This window comes from Acanthochromis polyacanthus, chromosome 18 (genome assembly GCF_021347895.1).
Source record: "Acanthochromis polyacanthus isolate Apoly-LR-REF ecotype Palm Island chromosome 18, KAUST_Apoly_ChrSc, whole genome shotgun sequence".
Classification (NCBI taxonomy): Eukaryota; Metazoa; Chordata; class Actinopteri; family Pomacentridae; genus Acanthochromis; species Acanthochromis polyacanthus.
This window is the reverse complement of record NC_067130.1, coordinates 2,729,991-2,752,039: the sequence shown is the minus strand read 5'-3', so window position 1 is coordinate 2,752,039 and position 22,049 is coordinate 2,729,991. Positions and strand designations below refer to the sequence as shown.

General features: G+C 39.5%; 1 protein-coding gene across 1 annotated transcript; it reads right to left on the bottom strand.

Moving 5' to 3' along the window:
* Nucleotides 1–6,877: 6,877 nt before the first annotated feature.
* Nucleotides 6,878–21,454, bottom strand: dusp4 (dual specificity phosphatase 4). The gene is made up of 4 exons (XM_022203060.2): nt 20,781–21,454; nt 19,224–19,351; nt 14,943–15,162; nt 6,878–11,400 (listed from the first exon to the last, which is right to left on the bottom strand). The coding sequence occupies exons 1-4, from the start codon at nt 21,148–21,150 to the stop codon at nt 11,012–11,014; spliced, it is 1,107 nt and encodes a 368-aa protein (XP_022058752.1). The 5' UTR covers nt 21,151–21,454; the 3' UTR covers nt 6,878–11,011.
* Nucleotides 21,455–22,049: the final 595 nt, after the last annotated feature.

Genomic DNA, 22,049 nt, shown 5'->3' with positions numbered 1-22,049 from the left:
ACTTTTTATTTGGGTTTCGATGTATATGTATATATTGCTTTTTTCAGTTATTTTTCTGCTCATTTTATTTTCTATATTTGGGTTTCTATATATACACATTATCTTTTCTGTTTTGTTTTATTTATTTTTTACTCATTTTTTCTATATTTTGTCTTACAGGGTTAAGTAGCTATTAGAATAACACGCCAATCAGCCAAGTCCATAAATATTTGAACATGGACACAGTTTTTAATGTTTTTTTCTCTGTTCTCGATTACAGCGGATTGAAGATGAAACAATCATTATGTGATTGAAGTCCAGATTTTCAGCTTCAATTTAAACATTACATTACCTGTCTATGCTTGCACTAGGAATTTGAAATGAAGAGCCACTGTGCCTCACTCATAAGAATAACAATGAGCCACAAAAAGCCACAAATTTCTGTGTCAGTAATAGCGGAAAAAATGGAGTCTTGCAGGTTGGTTTGCTTCGTGCTGCAATTAAAGTATTTAAAAACATATATGTGAATGTTCGGGATGGGGTGGGGGGTTTGGGGGGGGGGTCTTTGACAAACCCCCCACCCCCCACCCCCAAACCCCCACCCCTACAACGTGAAATGTTTAAGTCTAAGTCCTGAATATAAATATCATCACAAAGTGTGAGTCTATATCATTTTGCTAAACTTTCAGATCCAAATTTAGTGTTCTTTTCGTAAAAACAGGCAGTCAGGGGTGAAGACACATTCCCATGTATATATGCATTTGGCCATTTAAAAACCTGTACCTGAAACATGTTCATGATCAAAACCTCCTATGTCCAATTCTTCAACCCTCACTATGTACCATATCTCACAACTGTAGCATAAACTCAACAAAAACCTCCTCTTTCTTTCTCGCTTTTCCTGATCGCAAATGACTCGCCTTGTGGCACACCGTTCAGAGATTTCACGCAGTAAAAATAGCATGCTTTTCTGTGATTGGCCGAGAGCGGGTCATGACCCGGGCGCGTGATCAAGATTCGGGTGGCTCCGACCATTTCCGACGCCTGCCGAGAGAAAAAGTTTGTTTTTCTTATATTATCGCTCGGGTTTCTAAGAAAAAGTAAAGTCAAACCCTTTTTTGTTGCTTTTTACAAGAAAAATAGAACGCCACTGTGGATCACAGGGTTCAGAATGACTGCGCCATCCAGCAAAACGATGCGCCAATGGCACTGTGGCGATCGGCTAGCGCAAGCCTAGCCTGTTATTATTAACAGCTATTTTCTACAATCCCACACAGTTTCCAATAACTGTTATTTCAAGACAAATTAAGTAAATAAAGGTCTGAAGCTGGTTCTAAACACTGAATTTGGATTTGGTAGCTGTTCAATGTGCAGCCTGGAAAGCTAAAGTCCATCATTAGACTGAGAATAGAAACAAACCTATCAGACAGATGGCCCAGTCAACAATTCAGTGTTCTCAAACAGAAGGAATGCATCAGTGAGCACAACAACTGTAAAACACCTGGAAACCACAGAAGACAACTAAAGCGGATGATTGAAGCATCGAGACAAGCCGAGAAGAAGAGGAACAGGTCTGCAGACAAGAGCTGCCTTCATGAATATAAACAGAGAGAGTTTACCACAAGATGCAAACCACCACACACTCCAGATCACACAGGCAGGATTAAACCGACAGAAAACATCTTATTTGGACTGATGACACCAAGACAAACGTACCCAAAAGTACGGAAAAGCAAAAGAAGGGGTCATGATCTAAAGCAGACCACACAATCTGTTATGGGATGTCAGTGGAAGCAGGTCACCGGTGTTTATTGATGATAAGACAACTGATAAATTCTAAAGTGTTCAGATCTTTTCACTCAGATTCAATCAAATGCTGCAAACTGACAAGATGACACTTCACAATACAGGTCAAAAATGACCAGAAACAAACAATGAAGGCACTTTAAAAGTTTCTAAAGGTAAACAATAGTCCCAACTGCACACTCTTTCTGCTTCACTGAAGGCAGAAAAACCCACAAACAAGCAGCAGCATTAAAGGCCTGGCATCTCCGGGGAGGAAAGTCAGCATTTAGTGAAGTCCACGCTTTATAGACTTCAGCCAGTTAATGACCGCAAAGGATCTGCACCCCACAAACCATTAAAGCTCTTGAATTAAAGCTGAAGCTCCACACATTTGTGCTTCATCTTAAATCCACTGTGGAGGAATACAAAGCCAAAAGAATTAGGAAAGTTCTATAACCATCCAAACACTTATTGACCTAGCTGTAGTTTTGTAATTTCATGCTCTCTGGTCTCATTTATACAAATAAGGTGGAAAAATATTAGAAATATCTATAAGCACCTTTACATTAGCACTTAATTGAATTAGCATCCCTCTGGAACTTTTTATCTGTTAGTGAACATTATTAATTTATGCATTGGTTTTAATTATTTGTACCTAATTAAGTGGCAAATTGGGGTATGATGCCACATTATAACTACAGGAATAGAAGCTATATTTAATGAATCACACTGAGTCTTTGTGTTTTAGTAGTTAACTGCCACAGTTTTTCTCAGTTTTCTTAACTTTCACTGCACAAGTTACTGTCAAACTGCAATCAGTGTGATCTGAAATTAACCAACAGGACTTAATTATTGATTAATCTGTCAATTATTTTCTTAATGACTCATTTGTTTGGTCTATAAAATGTCAGAAATCGTAAAATATGGTAATGAGTGCTTCAAAAAGACTTAAATATCTCGTTTCTCTTACAAGCCAAAAAGGAAAGAAACCAGATAATATTCAAATTCAAAAAGCTGGAATCTGAGAATTTAGACTTCTTCTCTTCAAACACTGACTCAGAACTAATAACTTGATTATAAAAGTAGTTGAACATTAATCTAATAGTTGACTTCGATCTCTTGTAGCTGTAACAGTAATAAATAATTTTAATTTTCAGTCCAAAGTGTCGTCCCTGAAAGATTATCTCAACATTAGAAAAAACTCAGGGCATGTATTTCCTTGTCTGTGATTAGGGAAGCTGTTAACTGTCCTAAACTCCAATACATCCTGTTTCCAGTAGTGTTGGTAAAGATTTTCTGTGTTTGCTGGGAGATGAATGGCCATGAGGGTAAAATCGTTTGAAGGTTCAGCACTTTCCAAGAACATAAGCGCTGCGATTCATCAACCCAAACATCCATCTGGTGAATCCAGACACCGAGGAAAAAGTCAAATCACCAATAGCCTGGTGTAGATAAAAACAGCCAATCAGCACTTTGTGTGATCCGTCTAACCGCTGGAGGTGAAGGCAAGATGTAAACACAGGAGTCAGACTGGAGCCAGCAGGGATATGATCGATAGTATGTGTAGATTACAGACATAAATACAAACCAATGCAAGTCATGGAAAGAAAAGTCTCATCCTGATGAAACGATTTAGTCCCTGGACTTCCACATCTCAGATCAAAAGCTTATAATTACTAAACCCCAGGATGAAAATATAACTTCCACACATCTAAGGCCGCAATTAACAGTCATTTTCGATCATTCTGTCGATTCTTTTCTTAGTTAATTAAAGAGGTGTTTTGTCTATAATAAGATAACAGCAAAAGGAGACAATATCAAACAGACCGAGAACTTCAACCACCTCAGCAGCAAGCTAACATCAGACAGCAGATCAGACGAGGCAACCATCAAACCGAGAAAAATTAAATTCCTAGGACATGCGATGAGGAGGAACAGCATAAAGAATCTTGCAATAACAGACAAAACGGAAGGGAAGAAATCAAGACGACGCCAGAGAATGACAAATACTGACAACATGAAGGACTGGACAAATACATGGAAGACCAACACTGGACTACACGCAACGTATGACAGAGAAAAGGGGTTCAGTATATGTGGGCATGTTTTTAATGTTTTGATGAAGAATGAAGAAGCAGGTAAGCTGCTACCTTACCTGTAATACAAACTGAATTTATGCAATCATTGGAAGAAAAATTTGAAAATAAAAAGGGTCAAAGGACTTACTAGAAACATCCTTCTTTCTTTCTCTCTTTCTTTAGGACAACTTAGTTCAATATTTTATTTTTTTGACAAATGAGATACTTGCGCAGTTACGAAAGTTTACTTTATTTCCACTTCTGTGACCAATATAAAAAGGTATTTTATAGGTTTGGTATATGTTACTATGACGTATGGTTAAGAAGACTAGCTGACTTCTGCAAAATCATTACTTTTGTGAATGTGTGCTCGAAGATGGGACTTTTTATTTTGCCTACCCGTAATCTGAAATCAGATAATATTTAATATACTTGTGGAAAAGTATAGATTTAAAAACAGTGAAAATGTCTATAGCAGTTCTTGGAGGATTGGTGTTAAACAAGAGCCTCACATTCCAAGGTGCAAAACAAACGACTGGAAGTTGTCAATTTAAAAAAAAAATCAACATCAACATGAAATATCCACGGTTTATGATAAAATAATAACTTTCAAGCAAATCAGAGGTGGTTGAGCTAAAGCTGCCCTGATGACTTCAGATAAAATGGCAGTAAGTCAGGGGTGTTAAATTCATTTTAGTTCAGGTTCCACATTCATCCCACTTTGATCTCCAGTGGACCAGACCAGTAAAATCACAGCATAATAACCTAGAAATAACCACAACTGCTAATGTTTCCTTTGTTTTAGTGCAAAAAGTACATTCTGAAAGTGTTCATATTTAAGGAATTATCTTTCTACAAAACATTATGATCAACCTGAATTTCAGCAACATTCAGCCTCAGTTTATCATTTCCACATTACAACTTCCAGATCACAGAGGGCCGGATTAGACCCTCTGGAGGACCGCTTTTGGCCCACGGGCCGCATGTTTGACACCTCTGATGAAACGAGTTGGAGATAACAAACAGAAGATATGTTGACTCACGTTATGTTAAGTCTTTCCTTCTTTTCTTCGTGGTGGCAGAGTGGTAAATATCCAACATTTCTCATTCAGTTCGCCGTTTTGTTGAAGCTAGCTCATCTTCCGCTGCTAGCTTGAAATGCTAGCTAACATGCACGATTAGCACAGGTGGGAAAATCTCTTATTTGTTCCACTCAAGTGTTTTTGTAACTTATTGCCAACAGCTATCAGGAATAAGGCAAAACTAGCTTCGTAATTTACTTTAGTTCACTGTTTATTTTATTTTACCGACAACTTGTTTACTACCGTTTAACCAACGGGAATCAACGTCACCTGCTGTCACTGCTGCAGTACCACCTTTGACCACATGACGGGAGTCTATGAGAAGCCGTTGCATTCCAGGGAGGCGCTGTTGCACATATTAGTGACCCCATGCTGCACTAGTGAAAGCACTTCACAGTAAGATGTGTAGAATTATCAAAAAACTTATTTTAACAGAAATTCAGCCCAACAAAATTGAGAAAGTACGCATGAGAAGGAGAGGAATGTTAAATAGGTTGATGCTGTGCACAATTAAGCCTATTTGATAAGGAATTACAACAGCAAGGACCATAAAAAAACATTTAAAAGATCCTTAAACTACTACTATTACTACTACTTTCATTTAAAGATCAGAAAAATCACAGTGCCAATGATGACTTTAGTGGTCCAGTTAGTTTACTCCTAATTGTCAGTACTCCTGTTTATTACAACAAGGGTACTGACAGCATGGGTGTAATATTTCAGCAGTCTGTTGTAATTTTCTGCACCAGTTCGTGTTTTCCGACAGTTTACAGAGGAAATCTCTTTATTTTTGTAAAGGAAAGCACGTAATTCACTTGTCAAGTTAATATATAATGCAGTGAGTAAATGTTTATTCTTCTGAAGATTAACTTTTTAGTTTATAATCCTTGTCAACATACATACATCTAGGTATTGACTGATGTAATACTGTTTGAATGATTTACTCCTCTGTCCTGTTGTGTTTCTTTTGTTTGTGAAAAGCCCACTTCAATGAAAAAAAATAAATTCATGTCACTTTTAAACACCCTTGACTTTAATAGTTCATATGTGTTACAGCAAGATTTATTGCTCGGGTTCTATCTTTTACTGAATTATTATTTTGTACTCAGCTCTAAATCTAACCTCTGCAGCAGACTTGTTTTTTCCTGCAATGAATCTATCAGCACTATTTTCTTTTAGCTTTAACGAGTTCAAACTTATTTTAGAATGTAAGTGGTGCTGTGTTTGTACTTGTTTTGTGACTCATCATTTCAAATAGACTGAATAAAGACAATTACACGTTCTTACCAGCAAATGGCGCTATAAGCTAACAGTTAGACTGGTAGGCTTTAATATAGAGGGGAAGAGGAGAAACAGATGCTGTGCTTGGATGTAATTTAAAATTCAACGATTTTTATTATTTAAATGATTTCTGTTTGAGAGGGATGCCTGAGAGATCTTTTGTTATTCTTGAAAACTATATGTTGCTTTTCTTGCAAGTGGATTTTTAGTTTTGTTTGTGAAACTTGCTAATTGAAATCGAACTTCACCTGAATCTTTTCATGTAAAATACACTATTAAACATTTAAGAATTTAAATACTAGTCATTACCACAGTAATACTAGATCGTATGGCATTAGATTATTGTGTCAGTTTACCTGAAATGTAATTGACTATTACCCAAATCTTTCTATGATTAATTGGAATTTTTTATGACTTATAAGAGAAGTGTCAGCTAAAAACACAATAACATTGTGAATTTGTGGTTAGAGGAGTCATTTGCTAAATTATCTACTGCGCTCATACTATTGTGTGTGATTTTCTAGAATCCTACTTGTCCTGGAATTTAATTTACAGCAAAAAACTGTTATTCTAGCTTGTAATTGTTGGTGTAAATAAATTGCCGATGTGATAATAGGTTCATAGGAGGCCTTTGCATTCATGTTGTTATAAAAAAAAAAAAGCCCATTCAACTTAATTAAGAACATTGTTTATTCAACAGTGGATCTTCAGTAATAAATAAATGCACAGATCATTCATTCCACAATAAAACCAAGGGGAAACTGTTCAGTTTTATATATGTATATGCACACACATGTGTATGTATGTATGCATATATATAAAAAAAGTGGAGGATTGATATTGCCATGACGGGGTGAACAGCGTCGACCAGAGAGAGACACGGTGGAGACAGACGGACCAACACAGAGAGGCAGACAGTCGGACAGGTACAGATCACACTCATGTGTACAAAGTATTGCATTTTTCACTGATTGACTCTGTTCTCTCTCTCTCTCTCTCTCCGTGGACAAAGCAGTCAGTCTGAGCATCGCCATGATGTGCAAATCAATCGAACATTACAAATACAGTATTGCATCACTTCAAAGTGCTACAGAGATAGGTGCCGACAGTCTTCAAAAACAGAAAAAGGTTTGTTTTCTTTGAAACCGTGTCTGTGCGTGCACGTGTGTGTGGGGTGATCTTTTTTGCCTTTGTACGTCAAGCACAGTTTCAAGTCCAACCCGGTGAGGAGCAGAAGCAACGCAAACGTCTCAGATTGTGATGTTATGAAGACTTAAAGAACCGTTTTGGTCCGATGTCCAAAAAAGTCAATGCTTTTGTTCTGGTTGAATGGATTGTAAGTGCAATGAAGAGAGCTGTGGAGAAAGTTAGAAAGTGAACTAACTGTATGCTAAGTACACCTTCCAGTTAATTGAAAAGTGAATGAATCAGTAATTTGGATTTCTGGAACAACATCAGAGGTTCTGTGACTCTAGAACAGGAGTGCCAAACACATCAAAAGTGGTCCTCCAGAGGGTCCAATCCGGCCGTCAAAGCGGAAAAATGACAGAGAACATTAACTGCAGATTGTAAATCTGTAAAATGTTGTGTTGTTTGTCTATTTTTTGTCATTTTGTTTCTTGCTTTTGTCATTTGTCGTCTAATTTTTCTGTTGCATTGTAAGTTTTTGGTCTCATTTTTTGATGTTTTGTGTCTCATTTTTGTTGTATTTTGTCTTTTTTTATTGGACTTTTGTCATTTGTCTCATGTTTTTGGTCGCTTTGTGTTTTCCTTTTCATCTCACTTGTATTTGTTATCTTATTTTTGCCATTTTGTGTTTTACGTCCCATTTTTGTTGTTTTGTGTATTTTTTTTGTCTCGCTTGTGTTGTTTTTCTCATCTTTTTTGTTGCTTTGGAACTTTTGTATAATTTTTTTGTCTCTTAGTTTACTTACGTGCCGTTTGTCTCATTTTTGTCATTCTGCATCTCGTTTTTGTCATTTTGTGTCTCATTTTTGTACTATTTTCTCTTCTTTTTGTCTGACAGGTTTTGATCATAAAAGTAAAATTCTATATAGACATCTGTGACTAAATGTTGTGTTTCTTTGTAGACACTCTGATCTGTAAGTTGTAAAGTGGAAATGATAAACTGAGGCTGAACTTGTTGAAATCGAACTTATTTTTCTAAAGAAATTTCAGGTCATTTTTAATGTTTTGTAAAAATTTAATTCCTCAAATGGGAAAATTTCCAGAACGTACTTCTTTGCACTAAAACAAAGGAAAAATGAGGAGTTGTGGTTATTTATAGGTTATTCTGCTGTGGTTTTACTGGTCACTGGAGATGTGAAACCTGAACTAAGATGGGTTTGACACCCCTGCACTAGAATATAGAAGATGTTTACACAAATTGAAAATAGTGTTTTTGCAATTTACATATATCCTTTTTCTTTCCTGTTTGGTAACTTGAATTCTCCACAAATTACTTTGGAATAGAGGAGAAAGTTTCCATGTTTTCATAGTTTTGGTGAATCCATTTAACGGCTCCTTTTAATGTAAGTATTTTTAAGATCTGTCAAAGTCCTCGTGTACATAAAATGTGTTTGTGTGACCGAGAAGCTTTTGCTCTGCTGATGTCGTGGAAAAAGACTCTGTCCTGCACTGAGATTATTTTAGAAGTCTGACCAACATTCAGTAATATCTAGCAGCTACTAAAAAATAAATAAATCAACACCCCGCTGGCTGATCCAGGGACATGTAAATCCACAGGATGCCTTCATGAACAAGGCACAAACACCTTACAGGACCACTGGCATGATGCACCTTTTAGCCCACAAACCTAAAAATTAAAAAAAATGTTTTCCGTTCATCTAAGTCTGCTGTACAAATAAACCTGCCGAGAAGAACTGAAAACAAGATTTTCATCAGCGGTAAAGAATACATTATTAATAGTGGATTAAAATGTACAAAAACCACCAGCATGGTCCTTTAAGTGGCTGTCTTCCAGCTCTAAAATCTGATCTAAAAAGGGAGAATCCAGGAAAAGACACAGAAACAAAGCATGCTCAGCCACTGATTTCTAAGACGGCACTCTCTTCTTCTTGTGTTTTTTTTTTTTCAGCCCTTTCATCCAAAACAACTTTCTTTAGTGATGTAACAGAAGGGGTTTCCTAAAGCGAGTGTCAGGGGCCTTACGGAGGGGTTTCCCTTTCCGTTTACACGAAACCTGCTCTTTATTTGGCATCTGATTTTATTTATTTAGCTTCTTCGCCGAGGAGAAGAGGGGAGGGCGAAGATGAGAGGCAAAGGGATGAGAGGATGAGGGGAGAGGAGGAGTATAAAAGGATGAAAAAGAGATGAGAGGAGGGGGAAGGTAGGACGGGGGAGAGGAAGAGGACGTATGAAAGACAGGAAGCTCCGGTCGGATCGCCGGCGGAGCACCTGTCACTGAAGAGGCTCCTGCTTTCTATCACCGTCTCCTCCCCTCTTTTTTCCGTCCATCTCTTTTGTCCGGCAACAGGAGGGACACCCAAAAAGGGGGGGAAGGAGCGGGTGCTTAAAATTCCTCCTTCCTTCCTGTGTCCATCTCCTCTCCTAAAGACCTGTCGTCTCCATAGCAACAGCCCCTGTCTTCATACTGAGCTTATTCAGTCGGTAGTCATGAATGTGTTCGTGTGTGGGAGAGAGAGAGAGAAGAGAGAGAGTTTTGCTGTTGCTCATGCCTCTCTGTGTTGTGTGTGAAGGTACGCGTCCACTAGATGCGTTTTTTTTTCCCCCGCATCTGAAAATTACACGCGTGGTGGGCGGTCACTAACGGGTCACAACGTGGTCACATGACAGGATTCCAGCAGCTCCGTACCGACAAATTACATCATTTTAGCAGCCACGCCCCCTCACACGGACCTTCTAATACTGAATATTTCCACGTTGTGCACCTCCAAATTTTACTACGTGGACGGAAGAAGAGGAGCTCCGAGCAGCGGAAGTTCAGGCGTTTATAGGATTCATCACCGTGGTAACCAGGTTATGAACTATTCATGGGGTGAAATTAAAACCAACTGCTCAAATGCAACAATGCCATGTTGCATGTGGTGTAAACGACGGCAAACTTCTCGGCGACTCTAGTCGACTAGGTAGACGCGTGTTTGTGATACACTGCCCCCTGCAGTTTGGGAGCAGACGCCGCATGGAGTATAAAGTCACACACGGTCGCACGAGTGGATTTCCAAACGTCTCATAAGCATAACCCTGCCTTAACTGGCGCTTTTAGCTTTCGGCCGCAGACTTTATCTTTTTGTCTGTAATTGGCGCTATATAAATAAAACTGAATTAAACTGAAATCCAGGAGCAGACAGCTCCTGAGTCGATGCGTTTGTCCAATCAGGGGCAGGATAGTTGGAGAAGAAGGTCGGCAGGAGTTGAACACCTCAAGTACACGCCCACCAAGCGGGAGATTTTCAGATGCAGCGCGTTTACCTGCGGGAAAAATGCATCTAGTGGACTTGTAGCTTCAATGTGCCCCTGTGCATGTTGTTGTTGTTGTTTGTCGAGGAAGAGGGTGCATCAGTCCAACACTCCATCTGAAAGAAAAAAACCAGTTCATTTTTGGTCGATCTGAAGAAATCTCGTGTTAAAATGGAAGGAGTGTTGGCTGGTTTAAAAAGTCCGTTTTCAGTCTTTTGAGTCTTTGAATCAGGCACCGTGATGCTTCTCTCCTCCCCGCCCTGGAAGCATGAACATACTGCAGTGGTCAGCAGGACTGACAGCTCTCCCGGCCCAGTCTGTGCTCACATCAGCGAAGGTAGAGGGAAGGCCGCGGCCGGCCGGCCATCAGCAGCCGGGGGAGGTCGTGATGGGGCTGTGGTGCAGGTACGCCGGGTTCACCACCGACACCGGGAAGTTGAAGATGAACGGAGAGGTAGGCGTGGCCGCCGTCGAGGTGGTCGCCGCCGCCGCCTTGGGTCCGAGCAGCGGGCTCGCCGTGGCGGCCGCTTCGGCCGCGCAGGAGGTGGCGAGGAGCTGCGACTCGAACTGCAGCAGCTGGCCCATGAAGCTGAAGTTGGGGGAGATGATGCTGCGGCGCCGGCGGACGAACTCGAACGCTTCGTCCAAACGCACTCGCTTCCTCTTCATCAGGTAGGCGAGGCAGATGGTGGCGGAGCGGGAGATGCCGGCTTGACAGTGGACCAGAACTCGGCCGCTGGAGTCCCGTATGGAATCTGAGGAGAGAGAGGTCAGAGGTCAGAGGACGCCGCCGATGATGCATACAAATCACCTTTAAGAAGCAAACGAAGAATCTCCACAAAAAGATCGACAATGATAACTTTGAAGTTTATACTCATCCAGTCAAACATCTCAGCATTTGTTCACACAGTATGATAAAAAGGAAAACCTCCAACAGACGACATTAACTGTAGATTGTAAATTAGTAAAACTATGAATTTAAAGTTATCTCTAGAACATGACAAGTTGTTTAGATCATAAAGTAAAATACTAGACTGTTCATTGTTCTTTTGTCATTTTGTGTCTCATTTTTGTATTGTTTTGTCTTGTTTTTTTGTCTGACTTTTTTCATTTTGATCATAAAGTAAAATCCTACATCATTCAGTTCCAGGTGACTAAATGTTATCATGCTGTGGTTTTACTGGTCCGGCCCACTGCAGAGCAAACTGGACTGAATGTGGAACCTGAACTGAGATGAGTCTGAACCCTCTGGTCTAGACAGATGCAGTCTTGCTTATATTTTGCTGCTGTAATTACATGACATCATGAGTTCAGTGTGAACTTAAACAAACTGAATACTTTCTTCCCCCTTCCTTAAAGCAAAGGGCATGTTTGTATCGCTTCATGTGAACAGGAAGTTTCCGTCCGTCCTTTCAGCTATTTGGCACCAGTTAGCATCAGAGCACTGAGACACTGTAAATCTCTATTAGTATTAAATGTTAAGGAAGCGGCAGCTGACAGCATATTTCCACCAGTCCTTCATGCTTCAAACTAAACTAATGTGGAAACAATTTGTGATGCAAAGAAAAATGCCCAACATTAAACAGTTTCAGCCTCTCAGTATCTGCAGGCTTCCTCCATCTTTTATGACAGTAAACATCGTTTAGGTTGAGGTCACCTTGGACTCTGTTTTTTCTAACATTTAATTTACTGAATGATTACAAACTGATTGAGAGGTATCAGCAGCTAACAAAGTAATCAAATAAGCAGTAATCTCCCATCATCGTTCCATTTAGACGTCATTAAATCACCAAACTGTCTTCCTAAGCGTGCGTTTGCTGCAGCCACCGACCATTTTAAACACAACAGATGCACGGTGACGCTTGCTTCTCGTTTCCTCTCCCCCACACTCATGTCCTCCCCTCTCTGCGCAGTCAGACCGATAACTAACCTCAAAGTGAGAAAGCAGCAAATCACATTTAAACTGAAACGCACAAGTGCAACGTTTGAGTCATCAGCGTCTCTTTCACACTTCCTCCCCGGTCCTATTTCTGGCTCCGACGCTTTAACTGCGTTCACTATTACTTTGTTCTGGAGAATAACCAGATTTGGGCAATAGTTTCATTGAAGCATTTACAGTAACTTCATTTCCCCGTCAGCTTGCGTGATTAGTTGGACACTAGTGAGCATGTGTGGCGGCCTGCAGGAAATTAAAGAACGTGAAGGACATAATGGAGGGGCTTTATTTGTGCTGCTGGACATGCCTCCGACTTAATTTAGAAAATACCAGTCAGACTTTACTTAAAGATTTAGCTACATCAGTGATTACGCATGAAGATAAAACTGATAAATGAGCGCTTAAGGATGCTTATATTTCATGTGATATTAAACCAGTAAACAATAAAACTGATGAGAATAACTCCAATAATTAACTGATCTGAACAAGTCCTCCCAGAAACAACAAAACCAAGCGTTTATTCAACATTTTATTCAGTTTTTCTAGCTCGGCAACGCCTCATTAACCAAAACATTATCTGCATCTTTGAACAAACCAGACGAATGTTTTAGAACAGGGGTGTCAAATTTATTTTAGTTCACGTTCCACATTCAGCACGATTTGATCTCAAGTGGGCCGGACCAGTAAAATCACAGCATAATAACCTATAAATATATAGAATTTTACTTTTTTTTAAAAAAGACAAAAAAGTCCAGTTAGAGTGAGTTAAATCTGTAAAAAAAAAAAGACCACGAATGTCATGTAAAACAAACAAATATATATAAAACTGCACTGCTGGGTGGAGAAAACACTGTAAAATAACTAAAAACAGCCATTTTTGAGCCTTTTTTTGCATTAAATTAAGTGTATTTTCTCGCATTTTATTCCTTAATTCAGTATTTTCAATCTATACCAAGCAGAATTACACATTTCCTGTCGTGCACGGCCAAAAACAAACACCTTCTCAGATATAAGATGCATTTTTTTTTTTTTTTTTTTGCTCTCTTTCTGTTTCACACACCAACAGACAGTTTTCAGGTAACTCTGGCACAGCGTCTGTTCACCCGGTAACAGCGGATGAGTCAGACTCTGGTCCCACAGCAGCTAACTATGACGCATACCAGCACCTACACACACACACACACTCACAGCACAGACAGACACACATGCACACCAGCGTCTACACACAGCATGGGCATGCACAGCAAAAAGCCCGTAACAAACACACAAAACGATCACGCTGCAGAGAATCACTGATTGGAATATTTTATCCCTCCAAACGCTCCGTCTCACCCCTCAGCGTATTACGTCACTTTTTTTTCCTCCTCTTTCACTCTGTGCCTCGGCTCAGATGTGTGTGATTAAGTGCCTGCATGGAAATAATAATTTGTGACAGATTCCGAGGAATAAATTAAGATTTGTCATCATCTGTCTGCTTTATGTGCTCAGCGACTTTGGGACATGAAAGCCTTTTTTTTTTTCCGTGGCGGTTCTCTGAAAGCTGCTTTCTGGGAAGAAAAGAAAAAAACTCCAGACGAGAAGCGACGTTTGAAATTTGTTTGACGTTAATAGGAGGAGGAGATGAGACGCCATTTTTGCGAAAACGCAGAAGAAGACGAGACACCGCAGTCCCGCCCCTGGAGTTTGATTGACAGATGATGTCCAGGAGGAATACCAGACAAATTTCAATTGAAAGAATAAAAGCAGCAACTATTCTGATGATTTAACTGCAGCTCTCCACGTCTTCTCATTAGAATTCAAAAGCTCTAACACTCATTCTAGTTCAGGTTCCACATTCAGTCCAGTTTGATCTCCAGTCACCAGTAAAATCACAGCATAATAACCGATAAATAACCACAACTCCTGATGTTTTAGCGCAAAAATAGTACGTTCGGAAAATGTTCACATTTAAGGAATTAGTTTTTTTTTTGCAAAACATTATGAATAAACTGAAATTTATGAAGCAAAATAAATGCAATTTCAAATCAAAATGAAAAAAAGTCAGACAAAAAAGGCAAAAAACAACAAAAACAAGAGAAACTATTACAAAAATGACACCCCTGGTCTAACAGCAAAACACTTAATTACGATTATCGTTTTAAATCATGTGACAAAAAAACAAAGCTGCTGCTGAAAGAGGCTTTTATCGGAGGAGATCCACCGAGGGAATGCATTTGTTCTGCTACGATCACACACACACACACACACACACACACACACACACACACACACACACACACACACACACACACACACACACACACACACACACACACACACACACACACACACACACACACACACACACACACACACACAGACCTATGAACTCGATGGCCTCCAGGAACCAGCAGCTGATGTCTTCTTTGTGGTTGTCCTCCACAGGGATGCACTTGTACTGGTACGCTCCTTCAAAGTGGTTGGGACAGTTGGCCGACACGTTGAGCAGGGCGGAGATCCCGATGGCGTCCAGGACCTCCTTCTTGGAGGCGTGCAGGGCGCTGCCAAGGTAGAGGAACGGGAGGATCTCAACCGGGCCGCCCTGGGAAACCCAAATAAAAAAATAAAGGATGGTATTTAATTTAATATTTCCTAATCAAACAGCAATGAAGAGACAGATTTAGTGCAGTTCCCTCGGCAGACGAGGCTTTATTGACGGAGTCACTGAGTAAAGAAACATCTCTGGGTTGGAGCCACGTCAGAGCGAAATGAAAACCAGCCTATGTGCTAAGACAAACTCATTTTATTTCAGGTTCCACATTCAGCCCAATCTGATCTCCAGTGACCAGTAAAATAACCACAACCCCTAATGTTTCCTTTGTTTTAGTGCAAAAAAGTCAATTCTGTGTCTACAAAGAACACAACATTTAGCCACAGATATCTGGAACTGATGATACAGTATCTGACTTTATGATCAAACGGACAAAAGCCAGACAAAAAAAAAGACAAAAACCAACAAGAACAAGACAAATACAACAAAAATGAGACACAAAATGAGCAAAACAAGACACAAAAACGATCAAAAATGAGAAAAATGGCACGAAACAAACCAAAAAAAGGACAAAAAAGTTACAAAGCGACAAAAAAAATGGACAAATGACAAAAACTTAAATAAATACCAAGAAGAACAAGAAAAAAAACAACAAAAATGAGACACAAAATGAGCAAAAATTAGACACATGGCACGAAACAAACCAAAAATAGGAGAAAAAAAATGTCAAAAAAGTTACAAAACGTCAAGAAAAACTGGACAAACGATAAAAAATTACACAAATGAGACAAAAAGCCCCACAAAAACGATCAAAAATTAGACAAATGGCACGAAAAAACCAAAAAAAAGGACCAAAAGAAAAATCAGACAAAAAAGTTACAAAGCGACAAAAAATTACACAAATAAGACAAAAAAACACAAAAACGAGAAACAACAAAAATGTAGACAAACGAGAGAGGTGAGACAAAAAAAAACTACACAAACAATACACAACACAATGAATAAAACAAAACACAAAATGACAAAAGTTAATGTCTTCTGTGAAATTTTTACACCAGATTGGACCCTCTGGAGGACCTCTGGAGGACCGCTGTTGGCCCGCGGGCCTCATGTTGGACACCCCTGCTCTAAGACAAAGAGTCCAGTGTCCCATCCAGCAGCACAGACCGGACACCAGATGACTTCAGCAGAAGCGTGACCTGGCTTTAATATTTTTTTAAAGCCCCATCAGCTCTGCTAGCATCGGACAGGAGCTGATTATCGTGTGAATAATTCGGCTCATCGGTTTCTCAGTTACTTTCCCATGTGGAAACGAGTCGACGGAAGGTTCAATAATGTTTACAGGCGGAGAATTTAGGGTCATGCTTTAATGCATCAGCCTCTCTTCTGCTTTGCTGAGGAAGTGTAGGTTTTTCTGAGAATAAAATGTGCAGCATTTCCTCAGAATGTTCTCAGAAACACGTACAGCTGCTGCTCTGCTGGCAAACCACATGTAAATAATGTGCATACAGGACACGGAAGCATCTGAAGGAACGTAAGAAACATGTTTAGTTCTTTTTAATAAATGCTAAAACGCCTAAAGCTGCTACCAGACATCACACAATAAAACTTTGCTGCATCTTTCCTGACATGTTGCAGCACATTACAGAGAAAATATCTTTTTATTTAACTCTTTTCCTCGACCACACAAACAAAAAGATGTGTCCCCGGTGTTTAGTTCATTCTGAATCACATCCCAAAGCAGATTTTCATGAAACCGTTTCCTCCTTTTACTGGATCTGAGAGGTCAGCCAGTCTACAGTCCATGCATGTTTTCAGATGTTTTGCATTTTTTTGGCTAATTCTTACTGTTATTTTGTCATTTTTGAGTCATTTTCTGATCTTTTTTTTTTTTTTTTTACCTTTTTGTGTCATTTATTTCTTGTTTTTGCACATTTTTGTCTCATTTTACATCTGTGTAATTTGTGCATCTTTGTGTTTATTTTTGGTGTCATTTTTGTCATCTTTGCATGTTTTCAGATACTTTTGCATTATTATGCAATTTTTGCACATATTTTCTGTCATTTTTTTCATATTTGTCAGTTTGAGTCATTTTTTGATCATTGTGTTTAAATCTTGAGTTGTTTTTGCACCTTTTATGTCATTTATTACCTGTTTTGCACCTTTTGTGTCATTTATTTCTTGTTTTTGCACATTTTTGTCTCATTTTACATCTGTTTGTGTAATTTGTGCATCTTTGTGTTTCATGTTGGTGTCATTTTTGCACATTTTTGTCATCTTTGCATGTTTTCTGATACTTTTGCATTTTTATGCAATTTTTGCACATATTTTCTGTTATTTTCTATGCATATTTTTGTCAGTTTGAGTAATTGTTTTGATCATTGTTTTTAATTCTTGTCTCTTTTTGTCTCATTTTGTCTCGTTTTTGCATCCGTTTGTGCAATTTGTGCATCTTTATGTGATTTTTGCTCAATTTTTCTGTCATTTTCAGTCATTTTTTGCAGATCTTTGGCAAATTTGTGTCATTTTGTCACTTCTTGTATCACTTTCACATAATTTCTCCTTATTTGTGCGTGTTTTTTGTGTTATTCTGTCATTTCTTTGCATATTCTGTCAGTTTCAGTCATTTTTGCATCTTTTTTGTCTTTTTTTTTTAGATTTTTTGCATGTTTTTGTCAGTTTGTCTCATTTTTACATGTTTTTTTCTGTTATTTTGTATCCCATCCTTGCTCACTTTGTCAGTTTGATTTATTTTTGCTCTTTTTTTTCTGTCATTTTGTCTAGTTTTTCGGTCTACTTGTGTTATTTTTTCATGTGCCATTTTAGTCTCTTTGGCTTACGACCGGCAGCGCGACTTATTGACAAAAGCTTCTGTCTGTTTGTGTCACCGCTGCTGACGAACTGGGTAGTGACACAGCGTCAGGAAATGATCGATGCCGCTAAGAGATGTAATGTGAGGGGAGGGAGGGAGCGAGGGAAACACTCAGCCGGCTGTTTCACTTCACATCCACCGGAAGCTGCTGGATTCCTTGATTTAAAACGCACCTGACGGCACGGCAGAGACGATCGAGCATTTCTTTTTTCTTAGAAAACACATAGAGGCTGGGTTGTCTCTTCCTGGTGCATTCCAGTCGAATTAAAGCCAAACCACATGCGACTGTGAGCGTCACAAACAACACATCACCAGCAGGAACAACCGGCTCACAGGGGTGAGTCAGTGACGACAGATCACTAATTTAGACCATTTTCAGGAAATTATTCTTTCATTTTGGCTGAGAGACTAAAAAAGCATCGTATGCGAGAACAGCTGGAGGTTTAAATTCTCAGAATGGGTGAGGAAACGTGGCTTAAAAAAGCTCATTTACAACGGAGTAAACATTTGAAATTAACACAGAGTGCCTTATTCCAGTGTATTTTAAATTAATCTCTATTGTTTTTAGTGTTTTTTCATAGTTAAAGACATTTTTACAGCAAACTGCCACAGAAAAATTAACCAGAATGCTGAAAATGAACTATTTGATGCTCAAACTCCAAAAAATAAACAGTAGCCATATGTTGTTTTTCATAGACAAACATTTTTACAGCAAAATGGTTCAAAAAAGAAACAAATCGATGCATAAAAATTGACCAGAATGCATTGAATTATATGTTTGATGTTCAAATTTCTACAAAACCTGCAGCCACATGTTGTTTTTTCACAAACAAAGACACTTTTACAGCAAATTGGTGCAGAAAAATTAACCAGAATACTGAAAATGAACTATCTGATGCTCAAACTCTGTAAAAACCTGCAGCCACATGTTGTTTTTTTCACGTTTCTCTGCTGAAAAAAGGAAGGAATTCAGTTGAGCAAAGCAAATAACCTGCAGTGTTTGCTCTCAAAACTGAAGTCTATTGTGCAAGATAACAAACTAATCAGCTAATCGGGGCCTGATGATGTCATTTTTAATCATTTAAACATCAAACATGAATGCTAAGGAGAACAATGAATGCTCCAAATCTAACTTGATGTTGTTATCATTTGTTATTTTTACTTACACACACTATGCAGCACCAGTTTGGGAGTGATGGATGCCATTTTTAGGCTGAGAGAAAAGGTGGAGGAGGCTCACCTGGTCATTGTGCGGCGTTCCACACGACGAACAGGCCGAGTCGACGCTGGACTGGCTGCTGAGGAACGGTAAGGATTTGGTCTTTAAACAAAACTCTGGATACTCCGAGAAGAATCTGTCGTATCCCCCTATAAATAAAAAGACGCCACGGTCAAATGTGATGCGTCACACGCGGGTCTTTGTTGTAGAGGAAGGAGCGGGGAACACCTTTAATTATTAACAGCACATCTGAAGTCATGCTACAGTCACACGGGGCAGGCTAAATCCACCAAAGGAGCACATATGAGAGGGAAATGACAAAAATAGAGGCTTTTTGTTTGAGGTTTGAACGCACACAACACCCTGCAGCACATATTTAACATCCAGGCACAATCTGTACCAGGATTTACTCCCGTTTGCATCCAGTTAGTCCGACATAAAGTCTATTAAACCGACCCCTGACTTGATCTGGGCTGCACTCGCCATGGATTTGAGAACAATTTCATCATCCCTTTGCTTTTCCTTTTTTCAACGTACACATACATGCATCTGACCGCTGCTCTGTGCTGCACCTCGAGGATCAAATCAGATTAAATGTCATCTTTTACCAGCTGCAGATACACACTTTGTGCTTGAAGGCGTCTGCATCATTAGGATGCACACACAGACACACAAAAAAGAAAAGAGAAAAGAGAATGCGCCACAGCTTGCAGCAGCAGCAGCTCTGCTTGTCAGATTTCCTGCAGTCTAAATATAGTCTGGGTGAATCCACTGTTGAGTTTTTATTTATTTTTTTTCAGATTTTACAGCTCCCCATCTGTAATTTTGCCCCAAAGCTTTGCAGAAACGATCATGTGTGTCCTGTAAGTCCCTCCGGTTTGATGTGGCTTCTACGCATCAGCATTACCTCATTCACTCAGCTCTCAGCCATTGGTCTGTGTGAGTGTGTGTGTCGTAAAAAACAATCATAATCATGAATATATAGATAGAGCAACACGATCAAAAGGGATATTTTAATATCTATATGGATGGAATAAAACAATATGATTCTAAGACTTGGTAAATTTAGAACTATGAATGTTATTTATCTGTTTTTATCCAAGCACTCCACACCAAAATATTCACCTTTTCAGCATAAATGATACAAAAATGCCACTAAAATTGCTAAAACCGGTACAATCTGGACTATTGCATTTGTAGATATTATTTATGATCAAAAATAACAATAGAAATATTGAATATGTAGGCATTTTAATATATATATAGATGGAATAAAACAATATGACCCAGATAGATTACTTGTTAAATTTAGAACCATTATTATTTATTTGTATTTATAGAAGCACTTCATTGTCTAAATAGACCAAAATATTGACTTTTTCAAAATAAAATTTTAAAAATGGCAGTAAAATTGTTCTAACTGGTAGTAGAATCCAAATTATTGCATGAGTAGATGTTATTTATGCTCATTAACGCATCAGGAACGTTACATTTTATTGCTCCAGGTGGAGAAATGAAGCCAACCTGCTGTTTTTAATCCATCATGTCAACCTGCACTGTGATAATTCTCGCATTTACCTTTGAGCAGGTAGAAGTCGGAGCCGGAGGAGTCCCTGCACAGCGCGTTGAGCACCACATTCAGGGTGCTGTCCTCCTTCACCGCCTCCGAGTCCGGCGTCCTCTCGTCGTACAGAACCACGGCCGAGTACATCCCGGAGCGCAGGCGGCCCCGGACCTCCTCGTCCCCGGCCAGGACCTGGTCCAGGCTGAGCACGGAGCCCTTGGCCCGGCGGCGGACGATGGTGTTGCACCGGGCGTTGACGGCGCCGCGGATGTGTCCGGCGCTGAAGGCGAGGAAGGAGCGGCAGTCCAGCAGCAGGCACTTGGCGCTGTCGTCCTTCAGGAGCCGCTTCAGCACCGTGCAGTCCATCTCACACAGCTCGTCCATGGCAGAGCAGATCTCCTTCAAGCCCCCGCAATTAAAAAAACTGATTTAAAAAAACACACACACCGCTCCTGAAGCTGGAGAAGGCGCACGGATTCCCTTTGCGCCTCTCCTCTATCCGCGCATCGCCTCGCTCCTCTCCATTCAGCCTTCCTCTCCGTCTTTCTGTCTCCTTCTGAGTGTTTCTCCACAGGACTCTTCTTTCTCTTTTTTCCTTTTTTTATGAATGGCTGCATCGCGTCACGGCGGAGGTGACGTCAACCGCCGGCAGCCAATCGCAGCGCGCCCAGCCGCCCGTGCCCCTTCCTCCTCTGCCGTTCATTCATAAAAAAAGGAAAAAAGAAAACAGACATCAATGAAACGCGAGGCGACGGGACTGGAGATGATTAGACTGTGTGAGGGTGCAGTGGAGTCATGAAAACACAACACAATAAAGAGGTTAAAGACATTTTTAAAGCCACAAAGCAACAAAAGCAGCTTCTTACCTTTATTTTGTTCATTTGCAAACAACACAGTGACTCTATTCTGTTATTTCAACCCTGGTTATAGCTGGTTTATGTGAAGTAAAGGCTGTAAACTTGCAATAGTCTAGTAAGCATCATTAAATGTGGAAACAAAATAGCTTGCATGCGCTTAAATGGGCAATAAATTAGATATATTTTTTATTTCTTTGGTAGTTACACAAGCATACAAATGCAGGCTACTGTATCTTCAGTCTTTTTTCTGCATATATAAGAATCTGTGTGTGCAATATCAGTGTTTTATGAATGAATCTGTACAATGTCAGTCTTTCTACTCATATAAAACTATTTTCATGAGCAATGTTGCTATTTTCCATTGACAGATTAATCAGCATATTTTTGTTTTACTAATGTTCTCTAAACTCCCCTCTGCTGCTGTAA

Bases quoted from the DNA above. Each gene is read 5' to 3' on its own strand.
- dusp4 (XM_022203060.2), bottom strand. From the start codon at position 21,150: ATGGACGAGCTGTGTGAGATGGACTGCACGGTGCTGAAGCGGCTCCTG. The intron at 19,352-20,780 runs GTAAATGCGAGA...TTTTATTTATAG, and splicing joins CGACTTCTACCTGCTCAAAG to GGGGATACGACAGATTCTTC. The intron at 15,163-19,223 runs GTGAGCCTCCTC...TGGGTTTCCCAG, and splicing joins GAACGCCGCACAATGACCAG to GGCGGCCCGGTTGAGATCCT.